The 18,684-nt window shown below is 38.1% G+C and overlaps 1 protein-coding gene across 1 annotated transcript; it reads left to right on the forward strand.

Annotated features, from left to right (window-relative positions):
* The first annotated feature begins 8 nt into the window (after nucleotides 1-8).
* Nucleotides 9-14,750, forward strand: plk3 (polo-like kinase 3 (Drosophila)). The gene is made up of 15 exons (XM_073062889.1): nucleotides 9-221; nucleotides 2,573-2,680; nucleotides 3,151-3,267; nucleotides 3,531-3,660; nucleotides 4,737-4,824; nucleotides 5,221-5,316; nucleotides 6,247-6,445; nucleotides 6,904-7,030; nucleotides 7,805-7,914; nucleotides 9,212-9,323; nucleotides 9,923-10,006; nucleotides 10,821-10,989; nucleotides 11,962-12,091; nucleotides 12,298-12,414; nucleotides 12,751-14,750. Exons 1-15 carry the CDS (start codon nucleotides 84-86, stop codon nucleotides 12,946-12,948), a joined length of 1,923 nt encoding a protein of 640 aa, XP_072918990.1. The 5' UTR covers nucleotides 9-83; the 3' UTR covers nucleotides 12,949-14,750.
* The last annotated feature ends 3,934 nt before the right edge of the window (nucleotides 14,751-18,684 follow it).

The following is an 18,684-nucleotide window of genomic DNA, read 5'->3' on the forward strand; positions in this document are numbered from 1 at the left end:
ACGTGTTTAGTTGGATTTTAGGGAGCCGTGTGGTGGTACTGTGGAGCTTTGCGGATTAATTGTGTTATATAGAAATCTGAGGGATGACTTCGGAAGTTCAGAAAGATTCAGGCGGAGGCTGCTTGCGTTCTAAAACCGGCCGGGAGAAGCCGGAATTGTGTCGAATGGTTACGGCTCCAAAAACCGGCAAATGTTATTGCCGAGGGCGGCTGCTTGGAAAGGTACAGCTATGCAAAAAGAAAGAAGCACTTAAATCTTTAGAAAATACCGACCGAGTTTCTCCAGTGCAGATTAAAGATACGCCCGGAGGCTTGAAATATTCTATTTGAATGTGGCCTCGTCTTCTCTGAGATCATAGATTTACTGAAACTTGTTTAGGCTGCGAATGAAATTGCTTGTTGAATGCGGTTAAATGAGGATAAAAAAAAAACTTTGAAGGCCAGTTGATGAGTTGGCGGGAAAAATCATCAAATTTTAAAGGAAAACTAGCTCTAGAATGTTGAAATTAAATTTCGTGTTTGTATTTTTGTTAGTGTTGACATGCTCTGAATAATGACCATCCATTCTAAGACAGCCATTAAAAATAAGACGCTCGGGAGTATATTCTGCGATTTAAGTGTTTTTTTTAACTATTTCTACTTGCTGATCTCAAACGAGGCTAGGAAGACATGAAATTGTTGAACTGCTGGGAGTGATGAGGCATTGCATTAATGTTGCAGGCTGCAGAGTGAATCTCCTCTGCAGACATTTGATGAATAAGCAGCACCCAGTCGAAGCTGGCAGTGAATATTCAATTTCCACAATTCGGAGCTTCCCTTTTAGTAAATGCTATCCTCTCGGACAATGTCCCGCTTATAATAGATAAGGGGTGATCAAAAGATACAAGTGATTGAGAGGGCGGGGTGATTAACCGATGAAAGGGAAAACTGCCCCTTTTCGCCCCACTGGCCGTTGTGGCTATATTGTGGGTTTAGTGAAGTGGAGACGTGCTGTACCGGCCTCCCCTCTCGTCTCCGACTTGGATAATTGTTCGCTGCTCTGTCAGGAGAAATCTGAATCGTGTCGCTAGCTGGCAGGTGTGCGAATGACCTTCCTGGGGAATGTCGAGCCTGGCTTTGGGGGTTGAGAATCTTGTACGAAATGGGTACTGTTCAAATTTTAGACTGTTTTGAAAAGGATTGACAGGAAAAAATCCTACAGTTGCATCAGCAAATGGGTTCTGCCACGTGTGCTGAATCTGAATGCCGCCTGTGGAAAGAATGGAAACTCTTCCCATCTATCTCCGGGTGATGGGGAAGGGGCAAGCTAGCTATCCCTGGTGTTGCTCAGGGCACTCGTAATTCTCCCCTCCACACCGCGAGCAGCTATTTAACCATCAGCTCAATGCATTCAAAATTTGCTCCTTCTATAACGCCTTTTTTTATATTGTAGAAAACGCTCAGGAATTGCAAGTATTATCAAGCATACAAGTGCCCTTGTGCAGTATACTAACAGTGTTCGCATTATTTAGCTGAAAGAACCTACTGTGTCGCGTATGGAAAATGTAGAGAGCCAGTTGTTAGATCAGGATCCAGCGTTGCGCTAAGTATAAAGCTAGCAGACCCCAAAATATGCGGAAATGAGAATGTACTATTTCCGAGACGTGCTCGCTAACCGTGAATGCTGTAGGAGCAGATATCAAAGGTTATAGTCCTGGCGGTATTGGGTGGGGTGGGGAGACATGAGACATGGGCGAGAGCTTTTCTCGCATACGTCTACTCCTGAAAGATAGGCTGTCTCCATTTTTTTAATGGGTCCATTGGATTATTGCCAGCACTTTAAACTGGTTTAATGGTCATCATAGTGGGTGCATAGTTGTGGAATATTCTCAGAGCGTTCAGTGTTGTTCCCCATTGTTCAGTTATGGTGTTATGGAAATGCCTCCTGTACTGAATGGGGCCTCATCTTTGCATAACGCAGATCGTTACTGACACGATGTTTTCATCAGCTGTCTGTTAGGTGAGTGCGCAAATATTATACACCTGGCAGTTGCTGTTGAGCCTGCTGGCTAAATTTAAATTCTCACACCTTGCTGAAACAAATCTAATTGAGCGTTCTTATTCTCCCCAGATATGTGGACAGTCTCTACATTTTGTATAGAAGGGGTAACTAGCACTTTAGTATTCCTCCTACAAAGTTTGATATAATAGTTGACCTAGGGATGTCATTTAAAATTGTTCAGATTACTAGTGTCCAGATTTTTTACACTGGAAGTAGTTAGCTGGTCAGACTTTTTCTAGAAGAAAGGTGAAAAGTTTAAATAGACTTTTCATCATGCATTTGATCTGAAACGTCGACTCCACGTTTCCATAAATTTAGTATTTTTTTAATGTACTTTCCCAGCTTCTAAAGTGGTCTGAAGGTGCAGTGTAACATTCTTTGGGCATTTCCCACTTCAAATAGAGGGGTTAAAGTGTGATTATAATGACAGCTTGTTATGTACATGTAATACAATTATCTTTCGGCCTATCAATTTTGTTAAGGGGTGGAGATCATCAGAAAAGGTACTAGAATTTTGTTTGTTTTTCTTTAGGGTGGATTTGCAAGATGCTATGAAATGACTGATCTTTCCAGTAACAAAATATATGCAGTTAAAGTTATTCCACATTCCAGAGTATCAAAGCCTCACCAAAAAGAAAAGGTAAGAATTAACTGTGTACATCGCCCAATTATTAATCATCTTCCCCATGTTATTATAGTATTTGCCTTGCCTTCAACTGGGTATGAAAATTCTGGTAGATAAACAATAGCATCTCGGGCAATGTTCTTTGGAGAATATTAAATGATGGCCTTTCTAAGATGGTTGTCCATTAGCTCCCCATACTGTTTCTCCTTCCATGGGCAAATATTTCCAGCAACCTCCTTGAAGTATTGATATTTCAGATGATGGTAATATCGTAAATAGACCAGTGTCTTGGAGTAGCAAGATTTATGGATTCCAAAGGAAATAGTTGAGCTATATTACTAGGCTAGTGTTAAATAGGTGGGTTGCTGGGTAGTGTGGCTCATTGTTCCATACTGTACCCCCAAATAAAATAAGTTTTTTTTTAGCTTGGTATTGTATATGGACTTCTAGCTGCACTGTGATTTACTGGTAACCTTATTTTGCAGATTGAAAAAGAGATTGAACTCCACAAATCCCTGTCCAATAAATATATTGTGAAATTCTACCATAGCTTTGAAGATGATGAAAATATTTATATCTTTCTAGAGCACTGCAGTCATAAGGTGAGTAGTGATTTACACTGAACATTAAGTAAAATATATGACTTTGGAGGATCAAATTAGCATTAAATTGCATGATTGCTTGCTCTGACATCTTTTGTTGACTGGTATTGAAAAGTTAATTTGATCAGCAACGCAAAGAACAGGATGTTAAGGACAAAGCAAATTGACACTTAAAGTTTTGGTTTTAAAATCTGCTAGTCTGAAAATATATAAAGTTCCTATAAAGTTGCAATCATTGCTTAACTTGCACTTCTGTTCTTCAGTCATTAGCGCACATATTGAAAGCAAGAAAAACATTAACTGAGCCAGAAGTCCGGTATTACCTCAGACAGATTATATTGGGTCTCAGGTACCTCCATGTTCGGGATATTCTTCACAGAGACCTCAAACTAGGTTTGTATAATCACAAATAATGGAATGCCGCTGAGCTTGTATCACTATAATGCAGGTCGTAGGTCTGCAGTTTGGTTTTAGTTTTGCACCAGTTTTTAAAAGGAAATGCTGCTTTTCATGCTTTTGTTCATTGTGGAGGAAAATTACTATGTTCTTAAACAGTGATTCTTGGTGGGAGTGTGACTATGCAAGAAAGGGCATGATTAGTGCTTATTTCCCCTTTGCTTTCAGTGTCTTAGCTTGCCAGCTCAATCTGACTAATGGCCACTTGCTGGAGCAAAGTGACTGCTTGAAATGGGTTCTATTCTGACTCATTTGGGAGTTACTGAAAGTCATTCTGAAGGAGATGGATTGATTCCAATGTCACATTATTGTAATTTGCAGCTACTTTGATCTAAAGTAAAGGTTGCATTAAAAGCACTAATTGTCCTATTAGCTGTTGCATTTCCCTGGTTAGTTTTGAGTTATATCTTTGGACCGAGAGGAAACCAGCATGGTCATAGGGAGAACGCACAAACTCCTTAACACGCAGCGGCAGAAATCGAACCCAGGTCACCTGTACTGTAAAGTGCTGTACTAACCACCACGTTACGGTGTGGTAGATGCAGCTTGAAGATTAGGGGTATAATTGAGTGTGAAGGATCTATTTTCCCAGAAGTGTGAAGCAATAGTGAACTAGCAGAGTAATTATGAGACTGATAGGGTTATGCATTTGATAAGATTCAAATCAAATTGAAATACCACATTTAGTTTTTGGAGTATAATTGACTATTCAAATGGCCTGACTGGCACGTAGAAGTTCAGCAAGCAGTTGTCTATAGTGGTAGGAGTCTGGAACTGTGCTGAATGAACCCTAAAGCCTCATTGAATACTTGACCTGTAAGGGTAGGGTTGGAGTTGGTGAGTGGAGTGGTCCAAATAGCCTCATGAACTACATTTGTATCAACATGTCATTCTCTATTTGAGGAACTTGTGTTTTGGATCTTGTGATTTTTTTTTTTCCCCCAACTGAAGTGTACAACATTTTGATAATAAAATGAAACTTTAGGTTAACTTCAATGTTTGTTCTTCAATAGGTAATTTCTTTATTAATGATAACATGGAGGTAAAAGTTGGTGACTTTGGCCTGGCAACCAAGCTACTACCTGTTGATCAGCGAAAGAGGTATGATTTTTGTTGTGCAGTGAGATTATAGGGCACTTGGTGTGGGGAGAGCGGGAGGATGGAAGATAATATCTCATAATTGGTCTCAAAGCAGCTACTGTTTTTTTTCCTTACTACAACAGACATTCTGTGTTTGAAACTGATTTGGATCTGTGTTGGAAAGGAAAACCATTAGGGTTAAAGAAACGGAGTTTTCTAATGGTGACGTGTTCAGGTTATCAACAATAAATGTTGCTTAGACTGAATGGAGCACTGATCTGAACAAGCTTTTTCGGCCCAGAATAGTTCAATGCCTGTAAGGTTGTCTGCTGAGAACACTTGAATTTTAGTTACTACTTTGAAAATGTATCAGAAAGCCGTTTGTGCTGCAATTTTAAACTTTGTGTCTTTTTTTAGGACAATCTGTGGAACTCCAAACTACTTGGCGCCAGAGGTATTAAACAAACAAGGTCATGGTCCTGAGGCTGACATCTGGTCCTTGGGCTGTGTAATGTAAGTTCTTTAAAAAGATACCTAACTCTGTATTGATGGGAGAAGTGACAAACCACTGACTATTTTTAACAAAGATCTTGATTAGTTTGCAGAGTTAGCAAGTTTTACATCAACAGCCAAGCCACGACTTCCTGTGCAGATTTGCTGCGTGCATTGAAGTTTAGTTAAATGTCAGTATGCTTCTGAAGAATTAGCAACAAACAGCAATCAAGTTTTATGGTTAAATGTGTTATTCCGGATTTCAAGCATCTGCAGAGTATCTTAACTTTATGGTTGAATGTTGTTTAAAGGTGTAATGGTAGAATTAAATCCTATCTGAATGCTGATAGATACCCTATAATCTATACAATGGCTCCTGTTTAAAGAAAACTATTCCTGCTGCTTATCCTTGAGTCTACCCTTGTAGAGAAATAACTTTGGAAAGCAGCCAAACATGCTTTTGTATCGAGGATCCACTGGGTGCCTGGGAGGGCTCAATGTTTCGCATCTATCCTTGCTTTGTTGTAATCTTCAAGTCTAGCGTTCCTGTATTGGCGTTTTCCAAATGTATGGTATACAAGTACTTCCCTCTGGAACAGATGAGGTGAATTTCTTTAACCAGAGTGAACCTGTAGAATTCATAACCCCAGACTTGGAAGCAAAGTCACTGGATATATTTAAAGTGAAGGTTGATAGGTTCTTGTTTAGTCAGGGCATCAAAGGTTCTGGGGAGAAAGAGTGTTGATAAATCAGCCAAGGTGGAATGGCAGAGTAGACTTGATGGGTCAAGTGACCCAATTACACTTCTATGTTTACAATCTTTTGGTCTTAATGATGAGCTGAGCCTTAACCTGGGTCACCTGTGCAGCAAAACATATGGCGATGCAAAATGTGCACTGAGCGTTCAAATGTTTTTGTTCTGACACTGACAAACAATGTCTCTGTATTCAGGTACACTATGTTATTTGGCCGGCCACCATTTGAGACTTCTGACCTCAAAGACACTTACAGATGCATTCGAGCTGCTGAATATACCATGCCCTCGTCCTTCTCCGTTGCTGCAAAGGACCTCATCGGTAGCATCCTGAAGAAGAATCCAGAACAACGTCCTACGCTTGATGCAATTTTGAATCATGACTTTTTTGCAAAAGTGAGAATACTTCTAAAAATAATGTGTGGTTGGCTGACTTAACGCTACTGATCAGAATGCCAGATCTGATTGTAAAATGTCAAATTGACTAATTTTAAATTTAATGTAGCAGTATGAAAAGGAGTCTGGAATATTTGAATAATTTTTGATTATCTAGTTAACTCATAGCAATACCAAATAATTTGGGTATGCACTTCAACAGAGATACCAGTTGGCTCACAAACTGGGGAATATCGATTTTGGAGCTTTATAGGAAGCCTACAATGCAGCTGATGGTTTGCTAAATCAATAAACTTTTATCAGTATTTTACAAGATTAAACAGCAATTTTTTACTAATGAAATTTAAATTTATGTAACTAAACTTTCAGACCTGCAAGACTCTGCAGTTCTGATCTGATGTTTTGGTGGTAAATTGTTATTTCTGCCTGAGTGACAATGTCCCAATTTCTCTCTCCAGGGCTTTACACCTGATGTGCTCCATCCCAGCAGCTGCACAATGGCACCTGAGTTGAGTAGTCCAGTTCCTGCGACAAACTTCTTCAAAAAGTTTACAGAGGCTTTCTTCAGGAAAAAGAAAACAATAGGTTGGTGACCATATCAATAAACTTTATAATACAAATAAATTTGAAGTCTCCGTCTTCAAATTTTATATTGGAAGTTTGATTTTTGAAAGCTTCAACAAAGCTTAGAATTTTGAAGAACTAGAAGTATTCAGTTGTTGCTTTTGGGAGCACTTGATCATAAAAATCTTTCAATATCTAGTTTGGCTCATGAGGAGCTCTTTGCTTAAAATATGCAGCAATCCAAGGCTTTGGTGTTGATATCTGGATGTGAGATGATGTGGTTTATGTTGAGGGCTGAGATTTTGTATTCTCTTTAGAATGATGTGGATATGCAGATGGTCATGTATTTAAGGCTGAGATTAATGGAAATTTGAACAGCAAGAGAATAAGGAAATTGGACTTGCCGTCAACGTTTATCAATGAAAGATTTTTATTGCTATCTGCCTCTGGTAGAAATTTAAATGGTACTCCTAGTTCAAAAATTCACCTATCAAAGATCCGTTCTTGGCCAGAGTAAGAGTATTACTTTTTTAAAAAAAAACATTAAAGCATGTATATGTATAAGTGTGAATATGACCTTCATCCTTGGCCATCAACAAACCTGATGTGTTGCATGCAAATTTGTACCTTAGGTTTTCCCCAACTTGAAGATCTCATAGATTTGCTTCAGGAGGAGGAAGTTTTAATCTTTATAACAGAGGAAAAATATCTAGCGACTATTTTCATGTGGTCTTGTATTTTAGGATTTTAGGCTGCTAGCACAGCATATTCTCTAATTCCGGTTTTTATTTCCAGGTACCAAAACCCTGTGTATGGAGAAGGATGAGATCTCCAAACTTGCTGCGGATCTTATGAAGACCTCCATTCATAGACAGACAAGCTGCAAGGCTGAAAATGCAACTGAGGTAGCAACACTATGTTGAGAATGCTTTACTTTCGAATCTTGCATGAATCATTTTCCTGTTTCCATCTCATCACATCTTTCAGTTAGCTTTGCCTACCCGCTTCCTGCATTTAGATTGCTTCTCTCCGACCTAGTAAATACCCACAGCCCATTCCCATTTGTGACGAAAAACTATCACCTGAAATATCAAAGCTTCCTTTTTGCTGCATGTGGGTTATTTCTGTATTATATAAATACAAAAATACTCGGCCGAAGTTCAACTGAGGTTATAGAAAATTAACTCTTTCCTTCCCTCAGAATTCCTAGTTTGTGCAATTGTCCTTGTTTGGCAGTCTTCTTAATTATCCCGCACTACATGGCCAGATCCAGACTTGGTGAATTACTTATCGTTAGATTAGGAATACCTGTTATGCATTTTGCCCTTATCTGCAATGCTGTTTAGTCTTTGATTTACCTGCCACCAAGACCTCCGTTTTTTTATGGCCGTAACATTGAGACCATTGTTAAAGGATTACCAAACCTGATACTTAAAGTGTGTGGAACAAAAGAAGCCTAGAGTACATTTGGCATATTTTCCGCTTCTAAATCGGAAGGTTTCTGTACTTCTATGATGTCATGTAGACCATATGCAAAATGTGCCATTAGGGATATTGTAATTCTTTAAAGACAAAAGATCAAAAAAGAACTCTTGCAAAAATGAGTCTGTAAATGTTCTTGCTAATCATTATGCTGAGGTCAATGAGTCACGAAGAACAGTATGTAAAATGAGATGGGGGGGGGGGGTGGAATTGTTTCTTCAAACTGCCTTGGCTTCCTGTATATGTACTTGACCTAAATTTTAATAATGGCATTCACTATATTACAAACAATACAGTGCTTAATCAGCATTTGGTCAAGAAAAACTAGTATTTATAAGAAAATCTATACCCAAATCTTTCTCAGGCTTATTCTGTCCTACCGGTATCAGAATCTGCTTTATTATCGTACGTCATGAAATTTTGCTTTGCAGCAGCAATTGTGCAAGCTGAAAAGTGTTATAAATTAATGCAGAAAGGAATCGTGCAGTGGTGTTCATGAACCATTCAGAAATCTGATGGCAAAGGGGATGAAGCTGTTCCCAAATCACTGGGTTTTTAGCCTCTTGTACCCCTCTCAATGGAAGAGAATGTCCTGGGCATAGGTTATAAATTGTGAAAACTTAATTACTGTGATTAAACTTGAGCATAGGAAAATAAGGATGGAGTGCTTTGTCATAGCCTTCTGTTGTATTCTAATTGTTGCTCATCAATTTTCTTCAGCCAGCACTTTCTTCAGGCCCAATGTCAAACTCTTCACAAAAGGAAAAAATAGAGATGGAGTCGAGAAGAACTATCAATGAACCATGTCAAGGATCTGGTGCCAATTGTCAATGTAAGTCGGATCATTTTTAAAGAATTTATTATCTTGTAGCTGAATATCATTAACTGCTGTATTAGAAATAGAAGTGTATAGAGTTGGCTGTCTTTATGCTGTTTGCTTTTCAGTTTAGATTTTTACCAGCATGTCTTTTAGGTTATAAGCTCTTGCAATAGGTCATGCAAAGCTGTTGCTTCTGTATTAACTTGCATCAGTGCCCACTTTGAATTGTCCCCTTGGAGTTCTGGCCTATGTCATCTTCAAATAAAAGTAATAACTTGCCCTCAATTTCAATCTTGCTTTTGAATCTCAAGCTGATCTTTTAGCCTTTTAAAATATTTCTTGTTTTATCATTTTAACAAATTAAGTTTCTTTTGATAGCCACTTCCATCTTCCATCCTTCCATGTTAAGTTGCAGCTTTCAATTAAGCTTCAGGGAATCTGTGCTGAATCTCCTTGCACAACAGCAGTCAGAATCATTCTGATAAAACTGCCTCTTTCTTGCCAATGTGCTGTAATACAGTGTTGGTTTGAACTGCTAGCTTTATAGCTTTGAACTTGAACTTTATAATAAATGAAGCAATATTCAATTAGCTTACTTTATATTCTTGCAGCTGCTGAAGAAGGACCCATAGCTCAGCAAATGGCAGATGCTGCTACCCACGTTCTCAAAAGTTGTCTTTCAGCTATGCCATCAGGTAAGTGTCAACTTGATGTTTAGATTTTGATACAAAATAAAGGTGCAGGATCTGAGTAATGAAAAATCTTCACATTTGAATTTTAATCCTGCTTTTAATCTTTTACTGTTTTTTGGGTGTATTTGGAATAGCAAATTTCTGTCTGAATCAGTTGAGTTGCATTTCTTGATGCATTTGCTGTTCTGCCAGATAATATTCATTCAGAAAAGGGGTAACTGAACAGATTTTAACTTTTTATGTCCGAGAGAATCATTTATCAAGAACTCATTTGTTCTTAATATTCAAGCATTTTTTGCTATCATCCCCAGAGGACAAGTCTTAGATTGTACAGGCCATCTTCCTACTTAGGAGTTGTCTAAGGGATTGTACAAAAGTCCCAACTGAAATTATCTGTGGGGTTGATCACTGTGGTTAGAAACTTGTCCACTGTCATGAACAATTCCACTTTAAATTTCTGCCAGTTCAGCAGGATGGTTTTATCAAACTGCTTGAGCAATTCAGATTATCAGATGGAAAGCAACTTAAACACATTTAATGTTTAAAAACAAAATCTGTCAAATATCTTGTCGACTTTAAACCTTGTGGACACCAGCATATTCTCCAGATAATTTGCAGTAAGGTTGGCTTAAGATCAGTTCAAGGCTGCAAAAACAGCACATCCTGTGGAAGCTGACTTGGATATTTCTACATGTCAATCTGAATCTACTTTAGTCTTGCTATATCAGAGTAACGTCTTCATGGCTGAAGCTGGCATGTACCCAGTATCTTTATTGTTTGAACTAATGAGCAATTCCTGTTCTGTTTCTTAAAACAGCTCGAAAGAACCCAGTAGGACAAGGCCTTCATAGATCCAAACCTTTTTTATGGGTCACCAAGTGGGTTGATTATTCAAATAAATACGGCTTTGGCTACCAGTTATCCAATCGCAGCATTGGTGTTCTTTTCAATGATGGAACCCATATGAGCCTCTCTACTGACAGAAGGTGAGCAAATCTTCCAGTGGAATGTTCTATGAACAAGATGGTTTGCCTAAGTTTGTACTGTCTTTGAATAATTATGTACATTCTTCAACTCATTTTGTATAACTTCTTTTCATGTTTTCATCCCAAGTCTAATGCCAAGTACTTGGGGTAGAAGGAAGTTACTATAGTTGGTATAATAGCCAGTACAGTAGAACTCCTATTATCCAGCTTCTAGTTCAGAAATCCTAGTCTAACCTTAATTTCTTCAGTCTAGAATATGAGCTGGGGATCTCTGAATGCAAGTGTTAAAACAGTAAAGATCATGAACCAGGTAAATTATCAGGCCCAAAGATGAGATCTAGAGCACCAGAGGGTCGGATGCATGGCTACGTTTACAGTCACGATACTTGTACATTTCCTGTTCTCCAAACTTGGCATAAAATCTGCTACTATGACATGTTTAAAGTGGAAAAACGCTTTGTTATTAATGGGTGATATTTGGAAAGCCTGCTACTCCGGCACCGGCATGTTGCAAGGCTGCCAAATTGTCAGCTTTGTGTCTTTGGAATTTTCAGGGTGTAAACTCCAAGGTTAGAATTAGTGAATTTGCTGGAGCCGAGTTAGCAGCACTACCTGCTGTCCTCTACTGCAGAGGAGATTGAAAATGGCTACTTCCACAAGTTAGCTGTGCCCAATACATAAACCATATTAGTTTAGAACATACGAGTATCAGGTCCTCTGTTTTTAAGGTAATAATTATACAGCATGGGCATCCCAACTTGTTGCTAAGATGCCTATCTACAGTGCCATTTTCCTGCTGATGGCTCATATCCCTTATTATCTCAGCAGGTAAACTTTCAAAAAAAAAGGCACAGATTGTTCAGGCTTTTTTGGTCTATATTACTTGATACCTTTGAATGTCTTTTCAGCATAGAAAGTCTTAGTAACCTTGTCATATTCCCAGACTGAACTTCCACCCAATTCTTTCCTCAGGAATATATATTATTACCTCAGTAACAACCAGCACTTTTCCTTCTCTGCTTCTGCAATCCCAGAGCAGCTGGTCAAACAGATGACAATCGTCGGCTATTTTGCCAACTACATGGAGGAGAACTTAATGGATGTAAGTGTAACCTTTTTCACTTACTTGTAGCTTTCAAGAATTACAGCCTTTAATTGTTGACTTTTGGAAAATTGTATAGCTGGTAAAACTGACTACAATTATGGCACCTGATCTGCTACTGAACTTGTGCGGCTTATGGATTAAGCTGTTCTTGAGTGTTTGATGCACATTTCATTGGGAATTGGAATTTTATTTTTATTTTGCAGGGAGGCGACTTACCCAGAACGTTCCTTGAAGATTGTCAAGATCCATCTTTGTTCCTGTTGCAGTGGGTTAAAACTGATCATTCGTTATTGATGCTCTTCAACAATGGCACTTTGCAGGTGAGTTTCCATCAATTTGATGCAGTTTATCATTTACCTGATACTTTTTTCCATTTTGGTTATTGAACCTGTGCTAGTTTTAGTCTACCATCACTGACTTCTGCTATATACATCAAAGGGCAAGAAGACTTGCAAGGGCCTCAGGTTTCATTTTTAGTTGCAACAGACAAGTCTTTTGCAATTCTGGCATTGGAAGCCCCAGGAAATATCAATTCGTGCTCAAATTTGAGCACAAGATGGCTAATTGCATCCAGCATAAGTAGCTTGATACTTGTTTTTCCCCATTCTGCCCCTCGTGAATCATAGGTGCTAAGCATTATCCTCCTCTCTCCTCAGGTGAACTTTTATCAGGATCATACCAAGCTCATTCTCTGCAAAGCTGAACATTCCTACCTGCTTACATATATCAACAAGGATCGTGTTGCTTGTACATATAAACTGAGCACCATAATGGAGCTAGGCTGTTCACAAGACCTCCACCATCGTCTAGCGTACACTTTGAAACTGCTGCAGCAACAGAAGACTGGTGCTTAAATGTGAAATGAAACCTTTGGGAGAGGTCCACACAGTATTTAACAGAGCTTCTACTATGGAGTATTTAATGGGGTGCAAGGTACTGAGGTATTTGAGCATCAGTATCAAACTGGCCAGTGTCTGGCTAAAAATTTGCTGCTGTATTGGGAGATGGGGAATATTGTATGTAAAATTTAAAATCTAGCTCTTAGTAATTTTAGTTTGCATTTTTTATATATCACTAATTAAAATGGATGTGAATACAAGAGTTAACAAAATTGTTTCTGGCTCCTTTAGTATTTGAGGACTTCCAGAATAATAGCTCTTACATTAGTTGGTAGTAATGGGGATGACTTAATGCTACCTAAATCTGACAAAATTGGTCCTGATAAAGTGGTTAATTAGACATGTCATTAGGCAGATTTCTAAATTTTTAGATTTGAGTTTGTCATGAGCAAATGTACATGTTCAAATTTACTATGTCCTTCCTGAGAATGACTGCTTTTACCTGAGCAAAAAATGGTCCAATGTGATGGTTAAAATATTTCCGAGTCTTGCCCTATAACTTAAAAGTATGTAAACTTTGAAACTGCTTGTGAATGAAGACTTGGTGAATATTTTGCTTTTATAATCTGCTGGTCATAAATATGGATTTTTGGTAAACTTGAAAGCTCAAATGAGCTGAATACCCAGCAAGAATTCTGACTTGGTGTTAAATGTGTTATAAATGAACATGAACTTTTCTGCACATCTCACAGGGATCCAGGTAAAATTCATTGATACAGAGCAAAGCACCCAAAATGCTGGAGGAACTTGGCAGGTTAGGCAGCATCTATGGAAATGAATAAACAGTAGATAATTTGGGCTGAGACCCTTCATGGTTGATAAAGTCTCAGCCTGAATCGACAACTGTGTTCATTTCCATAATACTACTTAACCTGTTGAATTCTCCAGCATTTTGGGTATGTTGCTCTATATTTTGAGCATCTGTAGAATCTCTATTTAAAAAATCATTGATGCCTGGTTTTGGTTTATCTCAATCAAAATCATGGCATGTTACAATTGCAGTAACCTCTGGCAGTTGCTGTGAGGTGGAGCAACTCTTTCCACTGCTTGATGGATGGATTGGAAACTAGTTTTTCCAGTAGTGATCCCTGTCTATTCATAGAAGCACTAAAGTGAAGTATTTGCAGTTTACTATTTAAGATGCAATACTAAATGTTTAAAGTTTAAATTATGAGACAAAATTCCGTCCGTTGATGTTTCAAGACATCTTCCTATTTTCCCACATTAGATTCAGAGGTGATCAAAGCCACTGTCCGAGTGCATTTGTTGACAGCATTCAGTCACAAGGGGTGGTTGTGTAGCACTAAACTGGTATACTCATATTTGAGGCCCAAATTTGGGGATGGGAGACATTGATGTTTAGGAAATGCAAGAGTGCAGCTGAAGACAACACATTCAAAGGCAGAATATTTTTCAAAATGCAATGGTGAAGTTTTGATGATAGTTGAATCTCAAACTTTAGTATAAATGTTTTGGCATAGGGAAATGGTGATCAAAGGGTGGGGGGGGAGAAGTTGTATTTCAACTGCTACAAGTTGTTCAATCGAAAGTTGAGATTTCTGCTTACCTCTGGGTGTGATGGCTCGATTCCCTAATATTTAATTAGGTCTTATTTATGTTTGTGCAAGTATTCAGTGAGCCTAATTTATTTTTGTATTTATTATTTATTTCATTGTAATTTTTAAGGATAACAATGCAATTGAAATTCTGAAAGGGATTGTATAATATTTTTATCAAATAAAGTTTCATTTACATCACTGGTTTTCTCCTCACTACTTGTTGATGGGATGGGCGTGGAAGAGAAGAGATAAAGCTGTGCTTGACAGTGAAAGCATGGTCTGCTTTGTATTCAATTGTATAGTGTCTAAAATTGAAGAATAAGGTTTTGGTACACCGCTCAGTCCACATCTGCTGCCGCAGTGCATGCAGGGAAATACTAGAGCTAAATTTCAAATAGTTGCATTAAAAATAAAAGTTCCTATACAAGATCCCATGCCCAAGCTTGTATTTCATTTTGTATCTCTGACTGTCCAGTTTCCAGCTTTTTCAATGTCACTTAGCATTATATGGTTAAGGCTGGACATCCTCTGGCCTATATGACTGGGGTGTAGGGGGCAAGGCTGATGTTTCCTCATCAAATATTTGTCAGTACACAGGTAAAATGGTTGGGTGAGTTGAGCATCTTGAAGGGTTTTAAAAAGATCTCTTTGGATGTGTCCTCTGGTTCACCTCTTCCACCAGATGACCTGCAGCATGAGTCAGGAGCTGTTCACTTTCCTACGTAGCAATTCATTTTTCACTCTTCTACACGTGTCTCAGTCTTGGTGCATGTGGACAACTTTGGGCTGATTTTTAATTGAAGGGCAAATGTTCATTCCACTTAGGCCAGCCCAAAGTAAAAGTTCAACTCCTTAGCATTCACTTCCTTCACGTTGACCCAACTGGTCTGAGGTTTTGAATAATATTTAACTGATCCAGTCCTGTTAGTTATAATAATTAACAAACAGGAGCTAGCCATTCTGGTGTGAGTTTCCCTTCATCTAAGACTTTCCTGTCTGCAAATGGCATGTTGGCTTCCCATTGCATTTCTATTTGGCTGTCTGCATGAATTTTGGTATCTGGGAAACCTTGATCATCCACCCTGACTTTCTCTTTCCCACCCTCGCTGCATTGTAGTAACTACAACATTTACTCCATTAACTTTTGAGGCCTGGTCTTAAAGTGGCATGAATTTGGAGAAAGCTTCCATTTGCCAATTGAAAGATCATTCAGCAGGTCTACTTCTATCTTGAGGGCAAGTTGGAATGTTTGGCTTGCTGAGTATGTCAAAACCAGAATGCAATAAACACCAGTTAATTCATCAAAGTTTAATTGATTCTGGGTTTTAGCCAGTGGTTATGATAGAACAGAAATTGGTCCTTCAGCCTTGTCCATGCTAACCTACACTAACCCCATGTGCTATCATGTAGAATGTATCTTCTCTGCCTATTCAAGTCTGTCTAAATGCTTAAGTGTAGTAATTATAGCTTATTTCTTTTGTGCATTTAATGAAATCTCTCAAATTGCTTTTTTTAAACACCTCTCAATCTAAGCTATGGTACAAGGATGTTGGCATCTAATCCTATGTGGCTAATGATTTGGATTCTTCTACCCGCTTATACCTTTGCCCTGGGAAAACAAGCATAGCCGAGCCAACTTTTTGCTTATAACTTAAAAAAACCTCCAATGCTGGCAAAAGCCTGCTGAATCTCCTCTGCAACATTCAAAGCAAACCTATCCTATAGCAGGACAATGCTCCATACACTCCAAATGTGGCCTAGTCAGGTGGCTGGTTAGGTCACATACCAGACACTTGAGTTTGTTTTGTGTTGTATTTACTATCAAAGGCCATGTGTTATCTGTATTTTCCAATTCTCTAATTTGGTCTGAATGATTTATTTTTATGTTATTACATTGAATGCCCCAAGGAAAATATTGCTAATAAAAGAATTGCTCTTTTTTCATAGTAAAACACAACTTGAGTAATTGAAATAAGTGAAGGCTTTCTATAAGGGCATTTTGCATTTCTTGACCAAGGTAAAGTCAAAGTATATTAGCTATCAAACTGTGAATGTGTATGTCACCATATACAGAACTACTCTGAGATTCATTTGCAGACATTTACAGGAAAATTAGAACACTAAACATTTTTGACAAGAACGGGCCATTTGACCCAACAAAGCTTGCCAAATCCTATTCACATTGTGTTAAAATAGCTATTGAGTTTAGATTTGGAAGTCTCTAAGCTACTACTCTCAAATACACAACTAGGTAGTTTGTTCCTTGTGTGTACAACTCACCATAAAGAAATACTTCCTAATCTCCCTTTAACCAGTCTCCACCTATGGCCCCGTGTCCTCATTGATGGATTAATTTAAGTAGCAGCTGGCATCCACCTTACTTATATCCTTACTGATTATGAACATTTCTATCATGTCTGCTCTCATTCTACGTCTAAGGCTAAGAAAATTTTAATTCTTTCAATCTTTCTTCATAGCTGTGGTCAACCTGATGAGAATGAGTCTCGCCAACCTTCTCTGAACTCTCTCCAGTGCTTTCACATCCCTCACAAAATATGGAGACCAAAATTGTACACAGTAGTCAAGGTGTGGCCTCACAAGCATATTATCCAGCTTAAAGAGAATGTCTCTGGACTTGAAGTCCACCGAGCACATTATATAGCCCAACACTCTATTAGCCTTCCTAATTACTTCTGTGCATTGTCTAGATGTTGGTAGTGATGAATCTACCAAGACACCCAAATCCTTCTCACACAGTGTACTTTCTAACTCAACCCCCCCCCATTCTATATTTACTGTATATCTAATATTTTTACTTCCTATATGTAATACCTCACATTTACTTACACTAAATGCCATCTGCCTACACCTGGGTTTTGTTTAGATCTAGCTGTATTGATTCTGCTGCCTGAATGTAATCAGCCCATCCCCCTAATTTTGCCATCTGCAAACCTTACTGGTTTATTTGTTATGTGTTTATCCAAACCATTAATGTAAAATCAAAATAAAGAAATACAAAAGAATTTATGAAAACTATAAATAATAAAGACTGACAAACAGCCAATGGACAAAAGAAATCATAAGCAAATAATACAAATGGAAAATAAATAATACTGAGAACGAGTTGTAGAGTCCTTGAAAATGAGTCCGTAGGCCGCAAAGTTAGTTCAGTGAGGTTTGTGAATCTATCAGTTCTGGTTCAAGCAAAACTGGTATAAATGCATACAAGATTTCAGCAACTTGCTTCATTTCTTTTTGTGTTTTTGCCCCAAGTTGCTTTGTAATTTTCTGAGTATAATTTTTTTTCTGTCATTGACCTTGGAGATGCCTTCATCATTCAATACTATATGGACAACTCATGATCCTGCTTCTCTACATATCCTTTCATCACCCTAGCCTTCTCCAATGTTTTAGTACAACTGCTAAAACATTCTTTATTTTACAGCAGTTAAAGCCAAGCCAGTTTATCCAGTCTTCCCATGTACCGTGGAGTTCCCGCATTCCTTAGATATTACACAATTGCCAGGCCACATGATCCTAAAATAGAGGCGTACAGCATGATAAAGGATCCTTCAGCTCACAGAATCCACATTGACAATCAACTACCAATTATTTGAATCCTGTGTTAATCTCATTTTAATCCCCTCCTCATGTCCAAACCAGACATAATACTCCATGGTCTAATTAACAGTATAAAGCTTGAGCATTATATCTTTGCTTTTGTACCGTGCTGTATACTTTATCGTTGAAGTACATTCCAATTTTCTAGCTATTACTTAGAAAGGAAATTTTCATAATATCCTTGGACATTATGGTAATGTATATTCTTGAAGTTGCTTTATATTCACACACCAGATACCCGAGTTTGTTTTATTTTGTATTTACTATCAAAGAGCATGTGTTATCTGTATTTTACACTCTGCAATAGTTTGGTCTGAATAACATAGTTTACTTTTCTGTTATTTTCAAATTGAATGGCCTAACTAGTTGCTCATAAAAAATGCTGCTCTTTCTTTTAATTCATAGTTTAGGTGAGTCAGACTGAACTCCATCCTTCATTCAAATTGATCAAGGCATGATGTCATAAATCTTGAAGCTGCTCAAACATAAATGCAATGAATAACTAGACTGA

This window comes from Hemitrygon akajei, chromosome 12 (assembly GCF_048418815.1).
Source record: "Hemitrygon akajei chromosome 12, sHemAka1.3, whole genome shotgun sequence".
Taxonomy (NCBI): Eukaryota; Metazoa; Chordata; class Chondrichthyes; order Myliobatiformes; family Dasyatidae; genus Hemitrygon; species Hemitrygon akajei.